This window comes from Capsella rubella, unplaced genomic scaffold, assembly GCF_000375325.1.
Source record: "Capsella rubella cultivar Monte Gargano unplaced genomic scaffold, Caprub1_0 scaffold_3, whole genome shotgun sequence".
Taxonomy (NCBI): domain Eukaryota; kingdom Viridiplantae; phylum Streptophyta; class Magnoliopsida; order Brassicales; family Brassicaceae; genus Capsella; species Capsella rubella.
This window is the reverse complement of record NW_006238921.1, coordinates 1142087-1156321: the sequence shown is the minus strand read 5'-3', so window position 1 is coordinate 1156321 and position 14235 is coordinate 1142087. Positions and strand designations below refer to the sequence as shown.

Sequence of the window (14235 nt, the reverse complement as noted above, 5' to 3'; positions counted from 1 at the left end):
AAACTCACACCAACAAATTTTAAAGAAAAATAGAAAAAAATAAAACATATACATATCTATCGACAACTAACCATCGTCAGTGTATATATATAACACATCATCCTCCATATGCTCTCATATCATACGTCAATTTGAAAACATATCTCCTCCCTCATTCGTCCTCTATAGTCCCAGTCTCTCTCTCCATATAACTATGGATACCAAATTGTCTCCGCTAGGGTTTCTAATCTCACTCTTCTTCATTGTTACTTCTCTTGCACCACAAGTCAAATCATCTAGGGCTTTCTTCGTCTTTGGTGACTCTCTCGTCGACAATGGAAACAATGATTACCTCGTCACCACTGCCCGCGCTGACAATTACCCTTATGGTATCGACTACCCGACCCGTAGACCCACCGGACGTTTCTCTAACGGTCTTAACATTCCCGACATTATCAGTAAGCACACATATATATTTTTATTCATTCGAGGACGATATAATGGTTTATACTATACGATAATATATATGGTTATTTAAATCAATAGTCTTTAATGATTTTTTATTCCGTATAACTCTACTAGGTGAGGCTATTGGCATGCCGTCGACATTGCCGTATCTTAGCCCGCAACTCACCGGAGAAAATCTTCTCGTCGGCGCTAATTTCGCCTCCGCCGGAATTGGAATCCTCAACGACACTGGAGTTCAATTCGTAAGCAACTTCCGAATTTTTAAAATATTGTTGCATTAAATAACGTATCTAAGTGTTGGGTTGAAAAGACATCTTTACCCTCTTACTAACCTTCGTCTCGGGGTCACTATTGCCTTTAAGTGAAAATATTAAGGTAAAAGATTATCCTTAAAACTGAGGCTATATCCGTCTTTTATGAGCTACACCAGGAAAACTCAATAAACACGTGATTTACGAGACTGTCCTTTAAATGTCAATTAATGAACGCAATTGTTAAAAATGAAGGTTAATTTAGTCTTTTTCATTTCAAACGCTGCCGCTTTCGCCCGTTGTAATTTTTAAAAAGCTCATTGTTTAATAACGTAATTATGTTGTTGTTTGGCAGGTAAACATAATTAGAATATCTAAACAGTTCGAATACTTCCAACAGTACCAGCTACGGGTGAGTGCAATGATCGGACCAGAGGCTACACAACAGCTAGTTAACCGAGCTCTTGTCCTGATCACACTCGGTGGCAATGATTTCGTCAACAATTATTATCTCATTCCCTTTTCAGCTCGTTCTCGCCAATTCGCGTTACCCGACTACGTTGTGTATCTCATTTCCGAATACGGAAAGGTTCTCAGAGTAAGAAGATATACATTTCTACTTCTATTTAACTTTCACGTTATAATATTATTGAGAGTCATGTAACTAAAATCATCGAACCTTGATTATTGCATTACTATCATTTAGCTAGTACGTACAGTATTAAATTGTTGTCTCACTATAGGAAATTGCATTTAATAACTGACCCCCAATAATTTATTTCGATATATCACTATGTAGTTAATGCCATATATGATTCTCTTGAACATAACGTTCAAAAAATAATAATGGGGCACTTTTAATGACTTTTTCCTTGTCATTAATTTAGAATGTAATAATAACAATGATTTATTTAGTTTTCCTTTTTATAGTGCATGACTATAACTATTTTGACTATAATTATTTATTTCCTCTTTGGTTTTTTCATTGCAAAAAGAAACTATACGAACTGGGTGCAAGACGAGTTTTAGTAACTGGAACTGGTGCGATGGGATGTGCACCCGCGGAACTGGCTCAGCATAGCCGAAATGGCGAGTGCTATGGCGCCCTTCAGACAGCAGCCGCTTTGTTCAATCCTCGATTAGTTGATTTGATCGCATCAGTCAATGCTGAAATTGGCCAAGACGTTTTCGTGGCAGCTAATGCCTACCAAATGAACATGGATTATCTAACTAATCCAGAACAATTCGGTAATTATATAACCCATCTCTTCATAACTTCGTTCAGTAATAACTAGAAATATAAATATTTAATAGTACATAGTTGTAAAACATTGGAAAGGGTTTAGTTCTTGATTTCAGAGTAACGAAAAAATAACAAGCAAAATCAAGATTGGACCAAATAAGATTTTTTTTTTTATAGGCATAAAATTAAAGGACCATATTTTTGGAGTTATGTTTTGTTGTATGAGTACGAAAACTTATAAATGAGCACGACCACTTTGTAGGGCCATGTTATAGCATTAAACATAAAATTGATATTTTCACACTTTTTCAAATAAAAAACAACATTATATAGATAAGTATTTAATACGTACGTACGTGTATGTGTCGGTTTCTATATATAAGCCGTATATTGCTTAACAAAAGTACCTGTCTGGCTTTAAAAAGTTACATTTGAATGATGTACCTTTTCTTTTTTCCATAATCCATCTCACTCGAAAACAATTCATAAAGATTATAGCTAGCGAGATAGTACTTGTAAGCATTTATAAAAAGAATAAGTTGATAAATTTGTGTGTGTGTGTGTAGGGTTTGTGACATCCAAGGTGGCATGTTGTGGGCAAGGACCATACAATGGCATAGGACTATGCACGCCAATCTCGAATTTGTGTCCAAACAGAGACTTATATGCGTTTTGGGATGCGTTTCACCCGACAGAGAAAGCCAATAGGATCATCGTTAATCAAATCCTGACCGGATCCGCCAAGTATATGCACCCTATGAACCTTAGCACCGCCATGCTCTTGGATTCTACAAGAATCTAGTTTTTAAGTGATATCTTTCAATGAAAATGTCAAGGTCATTCCTTTTGTAGTTTGCATTGTTGTTGCTCTGTTGATTGATGAGTTTGTTTGATGGCTATAATTAGTTCAATTAAGAGAGTTATATTTGTCGGTGATGTGGTTTGATGCCGTTGCTTGTTGTATCTTGGTTAGTTTAGTTTAGTCCTTTTTGGTGTGTGTGCCAATTATCATGTAATGTTTTGAGTGATTAATGATATATGGTTTTCTTTCCTACTCGAGATGATTGACATTTCATCGAGTCCACTAGCTAGTGTTGAACTTGAATATAATTATCGAACGAACTCGATCCGAACAAAAAGAAAAAAGGATTTGGCAATCGACCAATCTTAGTATGATTAACGTGATCGAATATCCATAGTACACATAAAACAATCATACATGCATGGTAAATGAAACTCACAGATATTAAATGATATCTGATCAGTGATCACCATCAAAAAGCTTAACATACTCTCAAAGAGTTATTGAGGGTTACATCTAAATTAATACAATAATCAGTCAAGGATATACAATTTCTATTTTTTTTTTTTTTGTAAACAATGAGCCATTAATGATTAGTTCTAAATGTTCTAAGTACTATATATTACATATATAGGTCCATGAATTGAAGTATAGTAAGTCATCTCATCAGCAAAAAAAAAAAAAAAGACTGATTACTGAAATAATTATTGATATTATGCGACAAGTGATATAATTACTGAAGCTTGTAGATTGACAGAGTAGCAAGCTGATTTAATTGAAAATATATGTTAGACTCATTGAGTGTCGACTATGTGAGGAAATTTAAGAATGGCAGCACATGACTTAGTCTATATATGTATTCATTGGGTTTGTTGTCTTATATTTGCTCAAACAAAGGGAGACACAGTTTAAGTCTTATTTATCTCTTTGCCGGAAGTAAACTCTTTTATTATCATTATACACGAAATATCTACATATACATACTGATACTGTTGCATGCATGTTGTTGTAATAATGATATGTAGGGTGTGTATATAATATATATGTACTTTTTCGAAAAATATTCTTGTCGCAATACATTACTGTGGATGTGGTAATGCATCGTTATTAATATGCCAAGGAGGGAAGAAAGAAGAAGAGTACACAGAAGAAGTTTGTTGAGGCATTTCCACAGATACTGAAATGTGAATAATAGATAATAATAAAGGAATCGAGTTCTAGTTGGTGGAGTGGGTGAAATCTTCTTTATTTACCCTCCTTCGTATTTAAACTTTATAATATACAAAGTAGAGAAGTTAAAGTTTTCATATGCTACTTTCACCACTGTTGACATTTATTGATGGACCCTTGTCAGTTATTTATCACAGCATCATATTCATACCATTGCAACCCTATATATGTAGAAGCCAATTTAAATTAAAATTTTTGTTTTATTATAAAGTATATAAACCCATACTATTCAACGGAACCACTGGTGCACTTGTTTGCAAATAGATTAGAGTTTTAAGCCTTATTCGTGTTGACCAAAAAAAAAAAAAAAAAGCCTTATTCGTATTTCGTATTGGTCCCAATGGGCTACTAAAACAGTTCTACGATTGTGTTTCTTTCGTATTGGGCCCAATAGTAAGTAAGTATAAAGTGCGACCAAAAAAAAAAGGAAACACGATTTCTGGAAGCTGAATCCAACGAGTGTTTGGAGAAGCCCTTCGTTTAATTTACGATAATTTAACTAAACTAAATTCTTTACCGATCGAATATAAAATAAATGGATAAAGAAGGCATAATTCACTAAAGATAACCAATGTAATGAAATTATCAATATCTAACTAAGGTAGCCAAAGAGCCTCCGTCGAGTTAATAAACGCACCATAAAACAATGAACGATAACACATAACGCAATGCATAAAGTTTTGAAAATCTAAAAATTTAAAGTATATATGATTTTTTTTTAATATATATATTTTCCCCATATGTTTAAGAGTTAATAGCCACTTTTCCACAAGAAGCCATTACGAACACGAAACTGCAAACTGACAATAAGTAGTAGATTTTGCTGTCTTAACAAGTTGTATGCTTCATTTGCTTAAGCATGCTTTTATAAAATACTCTAGGGAATATTTCTCTTTATTTATATGTTAGCTCATGGATTTGGTTGTGATTTTATCCACCGTTCAACAAAACCTTTAACCCAACAACACATAATTGAAGGATGATCAGTATCTAAACTTGATTACATTTCGTATGTCCAAAATATCAAATAACATTTACTTTATATACCCTAAACAATATGGATGAAATTAATAAAAAGAAGTACATAGAATCCTACTATGATCTAGATGAATTAATTAAAGATTTTTTTTTTAGTTTTCACTTATATTTCTTATACATTCTTTCTTTGAATTTGTTCACCATTTTGATATAATTGTTTTCATATTAGTTTAAACAACTCAGTAAGAATAATGTGTGGAATATAAATGTATATATTTCAGCCAATTAATTTCATGTAAAAATATTTTCTTTGTGACGTTTAAGAATATGCTTTCTTTTCACCTTTTGTCTCGACTATAAATTTCGACCATTGTCTACGTTCTTAGAGCACAATTCACTCTCTTCTTTAGAATCCTAAATCGTAAGCCACTTACATATTCTACATATGTGATCTATATATGATATAAGAAATATATATATTTAAATTAACACCTAGCCATATGTACAGTCACGAAACCATGCATGCACAATGAGGATCACACAAGCACATACATAAAAACATACATGCATTATAATTCCATATTGTTTATAACTTCATCTATATATATTAACTTTGGTTCTTTTTTTGTTTGTGTGGAGATTTTCAAGAACAAACAAAAAAAAGAGTCGAAGATGGCAACAAAATCCACAGGAGATATCGAGAAAACCAAGTCAACAGAAACGAAGAAGAAGTTAAATGTGCTGATCGTCGATGATGATGCATTAAACCGTATACTCCACGATAAGATCATCAAAACGATCGGAGGAGTTTCTCAGACGGCCAAAAATGGTGAGGAGGCAGTGATCCTCCACCTCGACGGCAAGGCATCCTTCGATCTTATCCTAATGGATAAGGAAATGCCCGAGAGGGATGGAGTCTCGGTACAACCCAATGATCTTATTATTCACTTGCTTACCCGACTAGACAATATCTAAGTGGCTCAATCATCAATTAACCTCCTCTTTGATATTTATGTTCTTTGTTGGTTTTCATTAGGCAACTAAGAAGCTTAGAGAAATGAAAGTGACGTCAATGATCGTTGGGGTGACGTCATTAGCTGACAACGAAGAGGAGCGTAAGGCTTTTATGGAAGCCGGACTTAACCATTGCTTGGCAAAACCCTTAACCAAGGACAAGCTTCTCCCTCTCATTAACCACCTCTTCGATGCTTAATGGTTGACGTCGTCTCATTATGTATCTAGCTATATCTATGTTTTCTATCGTTAAAAAATGCAATAATGTCTACACATACACGTGTATATGACATATATATATTATATATCTGGATGTGTGTTTCTTTTGAAATTTAGGGTTCTTTTCATATCTATGTTGTTTTTCTTTTATCGTCCTAGATGAATCATGTAAGTCGTTTCTTTTCGCTTATATAATATACTTCATATATTATACATCTCATATGGCCATACAACTCATGCAATATTCATATACCAACAAATCAACTAAATATCAAAAATCCATATCAACTATACACAAAAAATCTTACATATTTTCGAGATTCACTTTAAATTTCAAACAACTATCATATTTAATTTAAACAGATAATGAGTGTGTATTGTCACTGATTTCCTATGAATTAGATTACTAATTTTAATTAAATTATATATTTTGTTTGGTCTCAATTTTAGAAAATGATATATCGCGAATCTGACTATATTTAAGTTTCGTATATATTATTTTTAAAAGATACAGATATTATCGCATATGCTACATGTAGTTTGTAAAGATATCTTTCTTACTATCACTTTAAAATTATACATACTTTCACCATTCATAATTACTTTTCTCTATATTTTTTGCAAAAAGCAATTTACATTTCATATTATTATAGTTCCAATAACATATACTAGCTATATTATAGTATATATATCTTTTTGTTCTCTGCATATATATATACTTCAAATTATATTTTCCAATACTATAGGTCATAAAGAAGATAGAAAACAGCATATCTTACTTTGGATTTGATAAGGTGGTGGAAATACGAGTAAATTCTATTTTCAACGGCTTATATCATCTTAGCTAAATTTGATTAAGCATTGTGTGGTATTCATTCATAAGTACATATACTAATGTTGCACTATCAATTACATATATTTTTCTGCTATCAAGAAACTACGAGTCTTGGAACTACTCTTTAGTTTGATCAAAGATCTGAACATAGAAATTTAGCGACCTTGGAGTTTGGAGTATTGATCTTTTAGAGAAACGTTAAATTTTTATTAGATGTCTGTATTCAAATCAATTAGATAAACAACATCGACATAGAAACAATATTTATAATTTGTTTTTGCATTAGACAGTTCGAAATTTTTAATACAAACAATATAATGATTTTACAAGATCAATTTTAATTTTTGCGTATGTTCACATATTCTTGTAGAGTCAAAACTCCTAAATCTAAAAAGATTTGGTTATGAAAGTGTTAAAAGTGGATTATATTCCACGCTTTTGAGTTGTTTTGTTTAACTCCATATCTGTACTTCACATTTCAAAGCATCTACTTTGTCTATGGAAAGTACTAATTTGTAATATATAGGCAAACCAATTTCCACTTGGCTTTTTAGATGTATTGGTTTAAATCGGAAATGCTTGGGACCTTGAACCAAAAAATACAGTTAATTGAGTTCGAACTTTCTTCATATCTCAGGTTGCGATTAGAGTTCGAATATATCCTATATACCATAGCTTTTTAAGATTTATATATGATTTGATTAGAAAAACTAGAGTGTGTTTTTAGCTAAGCTGCATTTGTTGTGTGTGGCTCAGTTTCTCTTCAGCATTAATTAGTCTCCATTTGCTCTGTTTTTGTCTTGGTTTCTGCCTATTCTTTGATTAATAAATATTTTTTTTTTTTACTGTAAGATAATTAAACATACCAGAAATTAAAAGATAAACAAGGGTGTAGCTCAAGTAATTATGTATCAAGAATAAACATACTGATTTTTTGAGGTGTATATATAAAACAGTTCTTTTAACTATTCTAAGAACTTGATTTCCTTTTCACATCTTCATATTGACATATTGTTAATTATAACTATTCAACGTATTAATAGAAAAAATTATACATACATACGATGTACGTACTACAGGAAACTATTCTAAAAACTTGATATATTTTTTTTTTTCCTTTTTTTCGTAAGTATAGAACAATATACAACTTGATTTAATCGACAACTTCCCTTATTTTTATTTCGTTATCTCTGAACTCTTCTTCAACACGTAAGTATTCCTAGTAAATCTCCTTTTTATTTTTGAGAAATAGTATTCTTGTTTCCAAAATTCTTGTTTAAACACGATTAATTAGTTTATATGCACAACTTATTAAAAACAAAATTTTTTACTATACAAATAAAGTTTCATATGGCAAAATGGTTAACATGTCTCCGTTAAATATTTGAAATAATGGGTTCGAACCTTCCTTAATGCAGTTTGCACCCATTTTTTTTTTGTAGGTCCGCCCTTCAGTATATATATAATGAATAATTTGGATTCTTGTCGTGTTAAAGAGTTTCAATAGAAAAAAAGAAATCGATGAGAAAGAAAAAAGAATCGAGAGGAGATAAAATGGAGAAGAACATGTCGATGATATATAAGAAGAAACTAACGGTGCTGATCGTTGACGATGATCAATCTCGCCGTACACTCCACTTGGGAATCATTCAAATGGCTGGAGCATTTGCTTACATGGCTAGAAACGCCGAGGAGGCGGTGAACCTCCACCGTAATGGCGACTCTTTCAACCTCATTATCATTGATAATCAATGGAGTTCCCGTAAGTTAATCCCATCACGATATTCCTAAGAGTATATATTTTGATCGTTTAACTGGCTAGTATGATGCTTTTTCTTTTGTTTGGTTGGGCAGCTAATCAAGATGCTACGAGACATGAAGGTGACGTCAATGATCGTGGGGATGACGTCGCGTGAGGACGAGAATAGGGCATGCATGGAAGCTGGAGTTGACCACTGCTTGGTAAAGCCCTTAACCTTTGGAAAGATGGCTTCCATCATTGACCAGCTCAAATGCTCATCATGACAAACGCCACTACTACTAGATAAGGAGACTAAACCAAAAGCCTATTTCAACATTTAGCGATATTTCGCTTGGTTTAGCCCGGTTCTGTGACTAATGTTAACTAATCTGGTTCAATCCGATTGCTCACGTGATCTGCACATGATCATCGTCCCGTTTTATGATGATGATACTATGAATTTCAATTAACAAGAATCTAATAAATTTCAAATCACTTTATCCATTCCCCCAGTAAAAAAGAAAAAATCTTAAGACTTTGGCCAAAAGAAAAATGTCTCTCTTCTTCCTCAGTCCTCAATTTCCCTCCAACTCAATCCACCCAATTCCTCGTCGCGCCGCCGGTTTATCCTCCATTCGGTGCTCAATCTCTGCACCGGAGAAGAAGCCCAGGAGGAGGAGGAAGCAGAAGCGCGGCGACGCAGCAGATAATGACGACTCCTCGTCTTTCGGAAGCGGTGAAGCTGTCTCAGCCCTGGAGAGGAGTCTCCGCCTCACTTTCATGGACGAGCTTATGGAACGAGCTAGAAATCGAGACTCTTCTGGTGTATCCGAGGTTATCTATGACATGATTGCCGCTGGGCTTGCCCCTGGACCTCGTTCTTTCCATGGCTTGGTCGTAGCTCACGCTCTTAACGGCGACGAACAAGGCGCGGTAATTGCTTCTCTATAGCCTTTATCACAGATGTATTCTCTTAAGAATTCACTCAAATGCTGAAGCTAAATACTCTTATCGGATTCGCATTGTTGTGCTTTATTGAACTTGAGCAATAAAGTTCAATTTTTATATCCAAATTGGAACTTTCCTCTTTCTCGTTGCTTCTTGGGTGTGTTTGAAGTGAAAGATGAACATTTTTCTCTGTTTGGTGTGTGTGATTGCAGATGCACTCGCTGAGAAAGGAGCTAGGTGCAGGCCAACGCCCGCTTCCTGAAACAATGATTGCTTTGGTTCGACTCTCTGGTTCAAAAGGAAACGCTACGAGAGGATTAGAAATCCTTGCCGCTATGGAAAAGCTTAACTATGACATTCGTCAAGCTTGGCTCATTCTTGTTGGTATTCTCTCTTACCAACACTATTTGTTAGAATCAAATGCTTTTTTTTTTCTTTTTTTTTGTATCTACAATGCTTGGGGTTATTGAGTAATCGTTTATAATTGGATTGTGGTTTTTTCATAGAGGAGCTCATGAGAACCAATCACTTGGAAGATGCAAATAAAGTTTTCTTGAAGGGTGCTAGAGGTGGGATGAGAGCAACAGATCAGCTTTATGATCTGATGATTGAAGAAGATTGCAAAGCTGGAGATCATTCTAATGCCTTAGACATCTCTTACGAAATGGAGGCAGCTGGTAGAATGGCGACAACATTTCATTTCAACTGTCTTCTTAGTGTGCAGGTTTGTCATGGTATTTTGGAACGTATACCCACGCTTATCTTTGTCTGGTGAAGAAGGTTATGCCTTTTAGTTGATATCAAATAGGTTTTTCTTTGCTTCCATTGTGTAGGCTACATGTGGGATTCCCGAGGTAGCTTATTCGACTTTTGAAAATATGGAGTATGGTGAAGGTTTGTATATTTATTTTTCAGCTGATTCCCGCTTCAAATGTTTGGTCTAGTTGTTGTGTAATGGCTTCTGACATTGCTTGATGTAATCTTGATTTGATAGATTTTATGAAACCTGACACTGAGACATATAACTGGGTGATTCAAGCCTATACAAGAGCTGAGTCATATGATAGGTAATTCATATGAGGTTTAGTTGCTTTCATTCATCTTAAAGGTGGACAAATTTGTATGTAGCCGATTGAATGAATCACAGGGTTCAGGATGTTGCTGAATTACTTGGAATGATGGTTGAGGACCACAAGCGTGTGCAGCCAAACGTGAAGACTTATGCGTAAGAAAATCTTTATTTCATTCTGTCTTGCACCCCTTTATTACCCAGTTTGCATTTCAACCCGTTCTATTGTAATACCCCTAATATGATCTGTATAATGATCCATTTCAGGCTCTTAGTTGAGTGCTTTACGAAATATTGCGTTGTGAAGGAAGCTATTAGACATTTTCGTGCTCTGAAAAACTTTGAAGGAGGAACAATAGTTTTATACAACGCTGGGAAATTTGAGGATCCTCTCTCGTTGTATCTCCGGGCTTTGTGTCGAGAAGGTATGCATACACTTCTTCATGTGTAAAATACTAATATGCAGAGGCATATGTGAACACCTTCTGGGACATTGTGAGAATATATTATTAGAGCTATTCATATTTATGGTTCTCTGTTTTTTATACTTCTATGTATTACCTTTGTTTGTTGCTTTTTAGGACCTATGTTGGTGACAAGCTTTTCTTTCTTCCATTTACTGTTTTTAAACTATACTCTCTACCTTTGAACCAGGAAGAATTGTTGAGCTTATAGATGCTTTAGATGCAATGCGCAAAGATAACCAACCTATACCTCCAAGAGCCATGATTATGAGCAGAAAATATCGAACACTAGTCAGCTCATGGATTGAACCATTGCAAGAAGAAGCTGAACTTGGCTATGAGATTGATTATTTAGCAAGGTAAAAAACTGGAGTTCTGCGTGGTTTGACTGGAGATTTTTACAAGTTATATTCTAATGTTCTATTCTAATTGGCTGAAAGAAAGTTATGTGTTTTTTCATGTTGTTGTCTTGATATACTAAGATTCGCACTCTGTAAACATTTTCAGGTACATCGAGGAAGGGGGGCTTACTGGTGACCGCAAGCGTTGGGTACCTCGAAAAGGGAAAACTCCTTTAGATCCCGATGCTTCTGGGTTTATATACTCAAACCCTATTGAAACATCCTTTAAACAGAGATGCCTTGAAGATTGGAAAATTCACCATAGGAAGCTGTTAAGAACCTTACAGAGTGAAGGTCTTCCAGTTCTAGGAGATGCATCCGAATCTGATTACATGAGAGTGATGGAGAGATTACGAAACATAATTAGAGGTCCTGCACAGAATCTTTTGAAGCCGAAGGCAGCAAGCAAGATGGTTGTATCAGAGTTAAAGGAAGAACTTGAAGCTCAGGGTTTGCCAATTGATGGAACCAGGAATGTTCTTTACCAGCGAGTCCAAAAAGCAAGGAGAATAAACAAATCTCGAGGTCGACCTCTTTGGGTTCCTCCAATTGAAGAAGAAGAGGAGGAGGTAAATTTGTGCTCCTTTCTTTCAACTGGGAAAACATGTATCTCAACGCATGTAATAAATTTCATTTTTAAATATAGGTTGATGAAGAAGTAGACGAATTAATATGCCGAATCAAGCTACACGAAGGAGACACAGAGTTCTGGAAACGTCGGTTTCTTGGAGAAGGCTTGATTGAAACGTCAGTTGAATCCAGCGAAACAGCTGAAACAGTAGCTACAGGTGAGTCGGAGATCACAATTAAAGATGCTGCAAAAGAAGCTGATGATGATGAGGATGATGATGAGGAGGAAGAACAGGAAGGGGATGAGGATGATGATGAAAATGAAGAGGAAGAAGTGGTAGTTGCAGAAACTGAGAATCGAGCAGAAGGAGAGGATTTAGTTAAGAATAAGGCAGCTGAAGCTAAGAAGCATCTTCAAATGATTGGAGTTCAACTCTTGAAAGAATCTGATGAAGCAAACAGAACAAAGAAACGTGGGAAGAGGGCATCTCGTATGACACTTGAGGTGTGTGTGTATATGTTTATGAATTTATTAGTCACATGTTCATTAATATGATAGTTTAAGCATGTTTGCCAATGCCGACTACATTCATCAGGATGATGCAGATGAGGATTGGTTCCCTGAAGACCCATTTGAAGCATTCAAAGAAATGAGGGAAAGGAAAGTATTTGACGTGTCTGACATGTATACAATAGCAGATGTTTGGGGTTGGACATGGGAGAAGGATTTTAAGAACAAAACTCCGAGGAAATGGTCACAAGAGTGGGAAGTCGAGTTGGCAATGGTACTCATGACAAAGGCAAGAGTCCCTTCAAACCTGTAAATCATTATTATATAAATTTCTTTGATCAATGTCAATAGTATAACAATAATAAACATAATCATGAGTTCGTATAGGTGATTGAATTGGGTGGAATTCCAACGATTGGCGATTGTGCGGTGATATTGCGAGCTGCTGTAAGAGCTCCCATGCCTTCAGCCTTCTTGAAGATCTTGCAGACGACACACAGTCTTGGCTACTCTTTTGGCAGGTAACTCAGTTACAACCACTCTTTTGGATTTAGTCAGTAAGAGAAACTAGCCTAAGGCGTTCAATATGACTAAACTTGACTAGAACCAATGACATCTGAATACCGGGTCTTTTACTGCAGCCCGTTGTACGATGAGATTATCACATTGTGTTTGGACCTTGGAGAACTTGATGCAGCCATTGCCATAGTGGCAGATATGGAAACCACAGGGATCACTGTCCCTGATCAAACCATTGACAAGGTCATATCTGCTAGACAATCAAATGAGAATCCCCGGTCTGAGCCTGAAGAACCACCATCAACAGGAAGCTCTTAGTTTATTCTTTTTCCGCTGCTTACTGTGAAGCTCTCTATAAGAAACATAAATCGGAAGAAGCAGCAGAATCTGCCTTAATTATGAAATTATTGGTCATAATATGCCAAAAAAAAAAAAAAAAAGATCCATAGATAGTTGAATCTGAAGTACAAGTGAAGTTCCCAGTGTAGAACCAGTCCCCTCCACTCTGATGCTTAGTTCTTTTACTAGTGCTATATATAAGAAACACACATAGCAAGAAGTACAAAATTCCATATAAAGTCAAATAAAAGGAAGACAAAATAACATTTTTTCATTTTAAAGCAATTGACATAAGTTTGTTTTTGAAGATTTACTTACTTCCTTTCTAGTCTTTTAAATAAGAAGCCATGAGAATATATCAAATTAGGCAAAATTAATATAAAGAATTAAATAGGAGGAACATCATCAAAAAGCACTAACCCTAATCTCATCACACAAAACCAAAAACAAAGAATAACAGAACCGGAAATTATGGAGCTAAACCCATAAGTGTGAAGAATAAAATCCCAACACAGAGGAGGGAAGTCTTGCGTTTCTACGTTTGAATTTAAAAGGTGTTTTTCGTATTCAACGAGGCAATGAACAATGGGGTCAACGCTATACATCGAACCAGACAAAGTGTGTGACGCCGATGCCGTTTTCGTTGGCATCACA

General features: G+C 35.1%; 4 protein-coding genes across 4 annotated transcripts; all 4 read left to right on the top strand.

The window, feature by feature from the left end:
* The first annotated feature begins 138 nt into the window (after positions 1-138).
* On the top strand, positions 139-2995 carry LOC17893568 (GDSL esterase/lipase LTL1). Its single transcript, XM_006297899.2, has 5 exons — positions 139-437; positions 562-689; positions 1054-1296; positions 1694-1946; positions 2508-2995. Exons 1-5 carry the CDS (start codon positions 194-196, stop codon positions 2741-2743), a joined length of 1104 nt encoding a protein of 367 aa, XP_006297961.1. The 5' UTR covers positions 139-193; the 3' UTR covers positions 2744-2995.
* A 2581-nt stretch (positions 2996-5576) lies between these two features.
* Positions 5577-6397, top strand: LOC17890808 (two-component response regulator ARR22). The gene is made up of 2 exons (XM_006299575.2): positions 5577-5872; positions 5988-6397. The coding sequence occupies exons 1-2, from the start codon at positions 5624-5626 to the stop codon at positions 6162-6164; spliced, it is 426 nt and encodes a 141-aa protein (XP_006299637.1). The 5' UTR covers positions 5577-5623; the 3' UTR covers positions 6165-6397.
* A 2075-nt stretch (positions 6398-8472) lies between these two features.
* On the top strand, positions 8473-8935 carry LOC17890735 (two-component response regulator ARR22). Its single transcript, XM_023785465.1, has 2 exons — positions 8473-8781; positions 8874-8935. Exons 1-2 carry the CDS (start codon positions 8541-8543, stop codon positions 8933-8935), a joined length of 303 nt encoding a protein of 100 aa, XP_023641233.1. The 5' UTR covers positions 8473-8540.
* Positions 8936-9259: 324 nt separating this feature from the next.
* On the top strand, positions 9260-13855 carry LOC17890831. Its single transcript, XM_006296875.2, has 13 exons — positions 9260-9693; positions 9921-10092; positions 10215-10432; positions 10542-10602; positions 10703-10775; positions 10856-10933; positions 11045-11202; positions 11432-11600; positions 11749-12211; positions 12289-12717; positions 12809-13012; positions 13111-13244; positions 13365-13855. The coding sequence occupies exons 1-13, from the start codon at positions 9313-9315 to the stop codon at positions 13558-13560; spliced, it is 2736 nt and encodes a 911-aa protein (XP_006296937.1). The 5' UTR covers positions 9260-9312; the 3' UTR covers positions 13561-13855.
* Positions 13856-14235: the final 380 nt, after the last annotated feature.

Bases quoted from the DNA above. Each gene is read 5' to 3' on its own strand.
- LOC17893568 (XM_006297899.2), top strand. From the start codon at position 194: ATGGATACCAAATTGTCTCCGCTAGGGTTTCTAATCTCACTCTTCTTC. The intron at 690-1,053 runs GTAAGCAACTTC...GTTGTTTGGCAG, and splicing joins ACGACACTGGAGTTCAATTC to GTAAACATAATTAGAATATC. The intron at 1,947-2,507 runs GTAATTATATAA...GTGTGTGTGTAG, and splicing joins AACTAATCCAGAACAATTCG to GGTTTGTGACATCCAAGGTG.
- LOC17890808 (XM_006299575.2), top strand. From the start codon at position 5,624: ATGGCAACAAAATCCACAGGAGATATCGAGAAAACCAAGTCAACAGAA. The intron at 5,873-5,987 runs GTACAACCCAAT...GGTTTTCATTAG, and splicing joins CCGAGAGGGATGGAGTCTCG to GCAACTAAGAAGCTTAGAGA.
- LOC17890735 (XM_023785465.1), top strand. From the start codon at position 8,541: ATGAGAAAGAAAAAAGAATCGAGAGGAGATAAAATGGAGAAGAACATG. The intron at 8,782-8,873 runs GTAAGTTAATCC...TTGGTTGGGCAG, and splicing joins TGATAATCAATGGAGTTCCC to CTAATCAAGATGCTACGAGA.
- LOC17890831 (XM_006296875.2), top strand. From the start codon at position 9,313: ATGTCTCTCTTCTTCCTCAGTCCTCAATTTCCCTCCAACTCAATCCAC. The intron at 9,694-9,920 runs GTAATTGCTTCT...GTGTGATTGCAG, and splicing joins ACGGCGACGAACAAGGCGCG to ATGCACTCGCTGAGAAAGGA. The intron at 10,433-10,541 runs GTTTGTCATGGT...TCCATTGTGTAG, and splicing joins ACTGTCTTCTTAGTGTGCAG to GCTACATGTGGGATTCCCGA.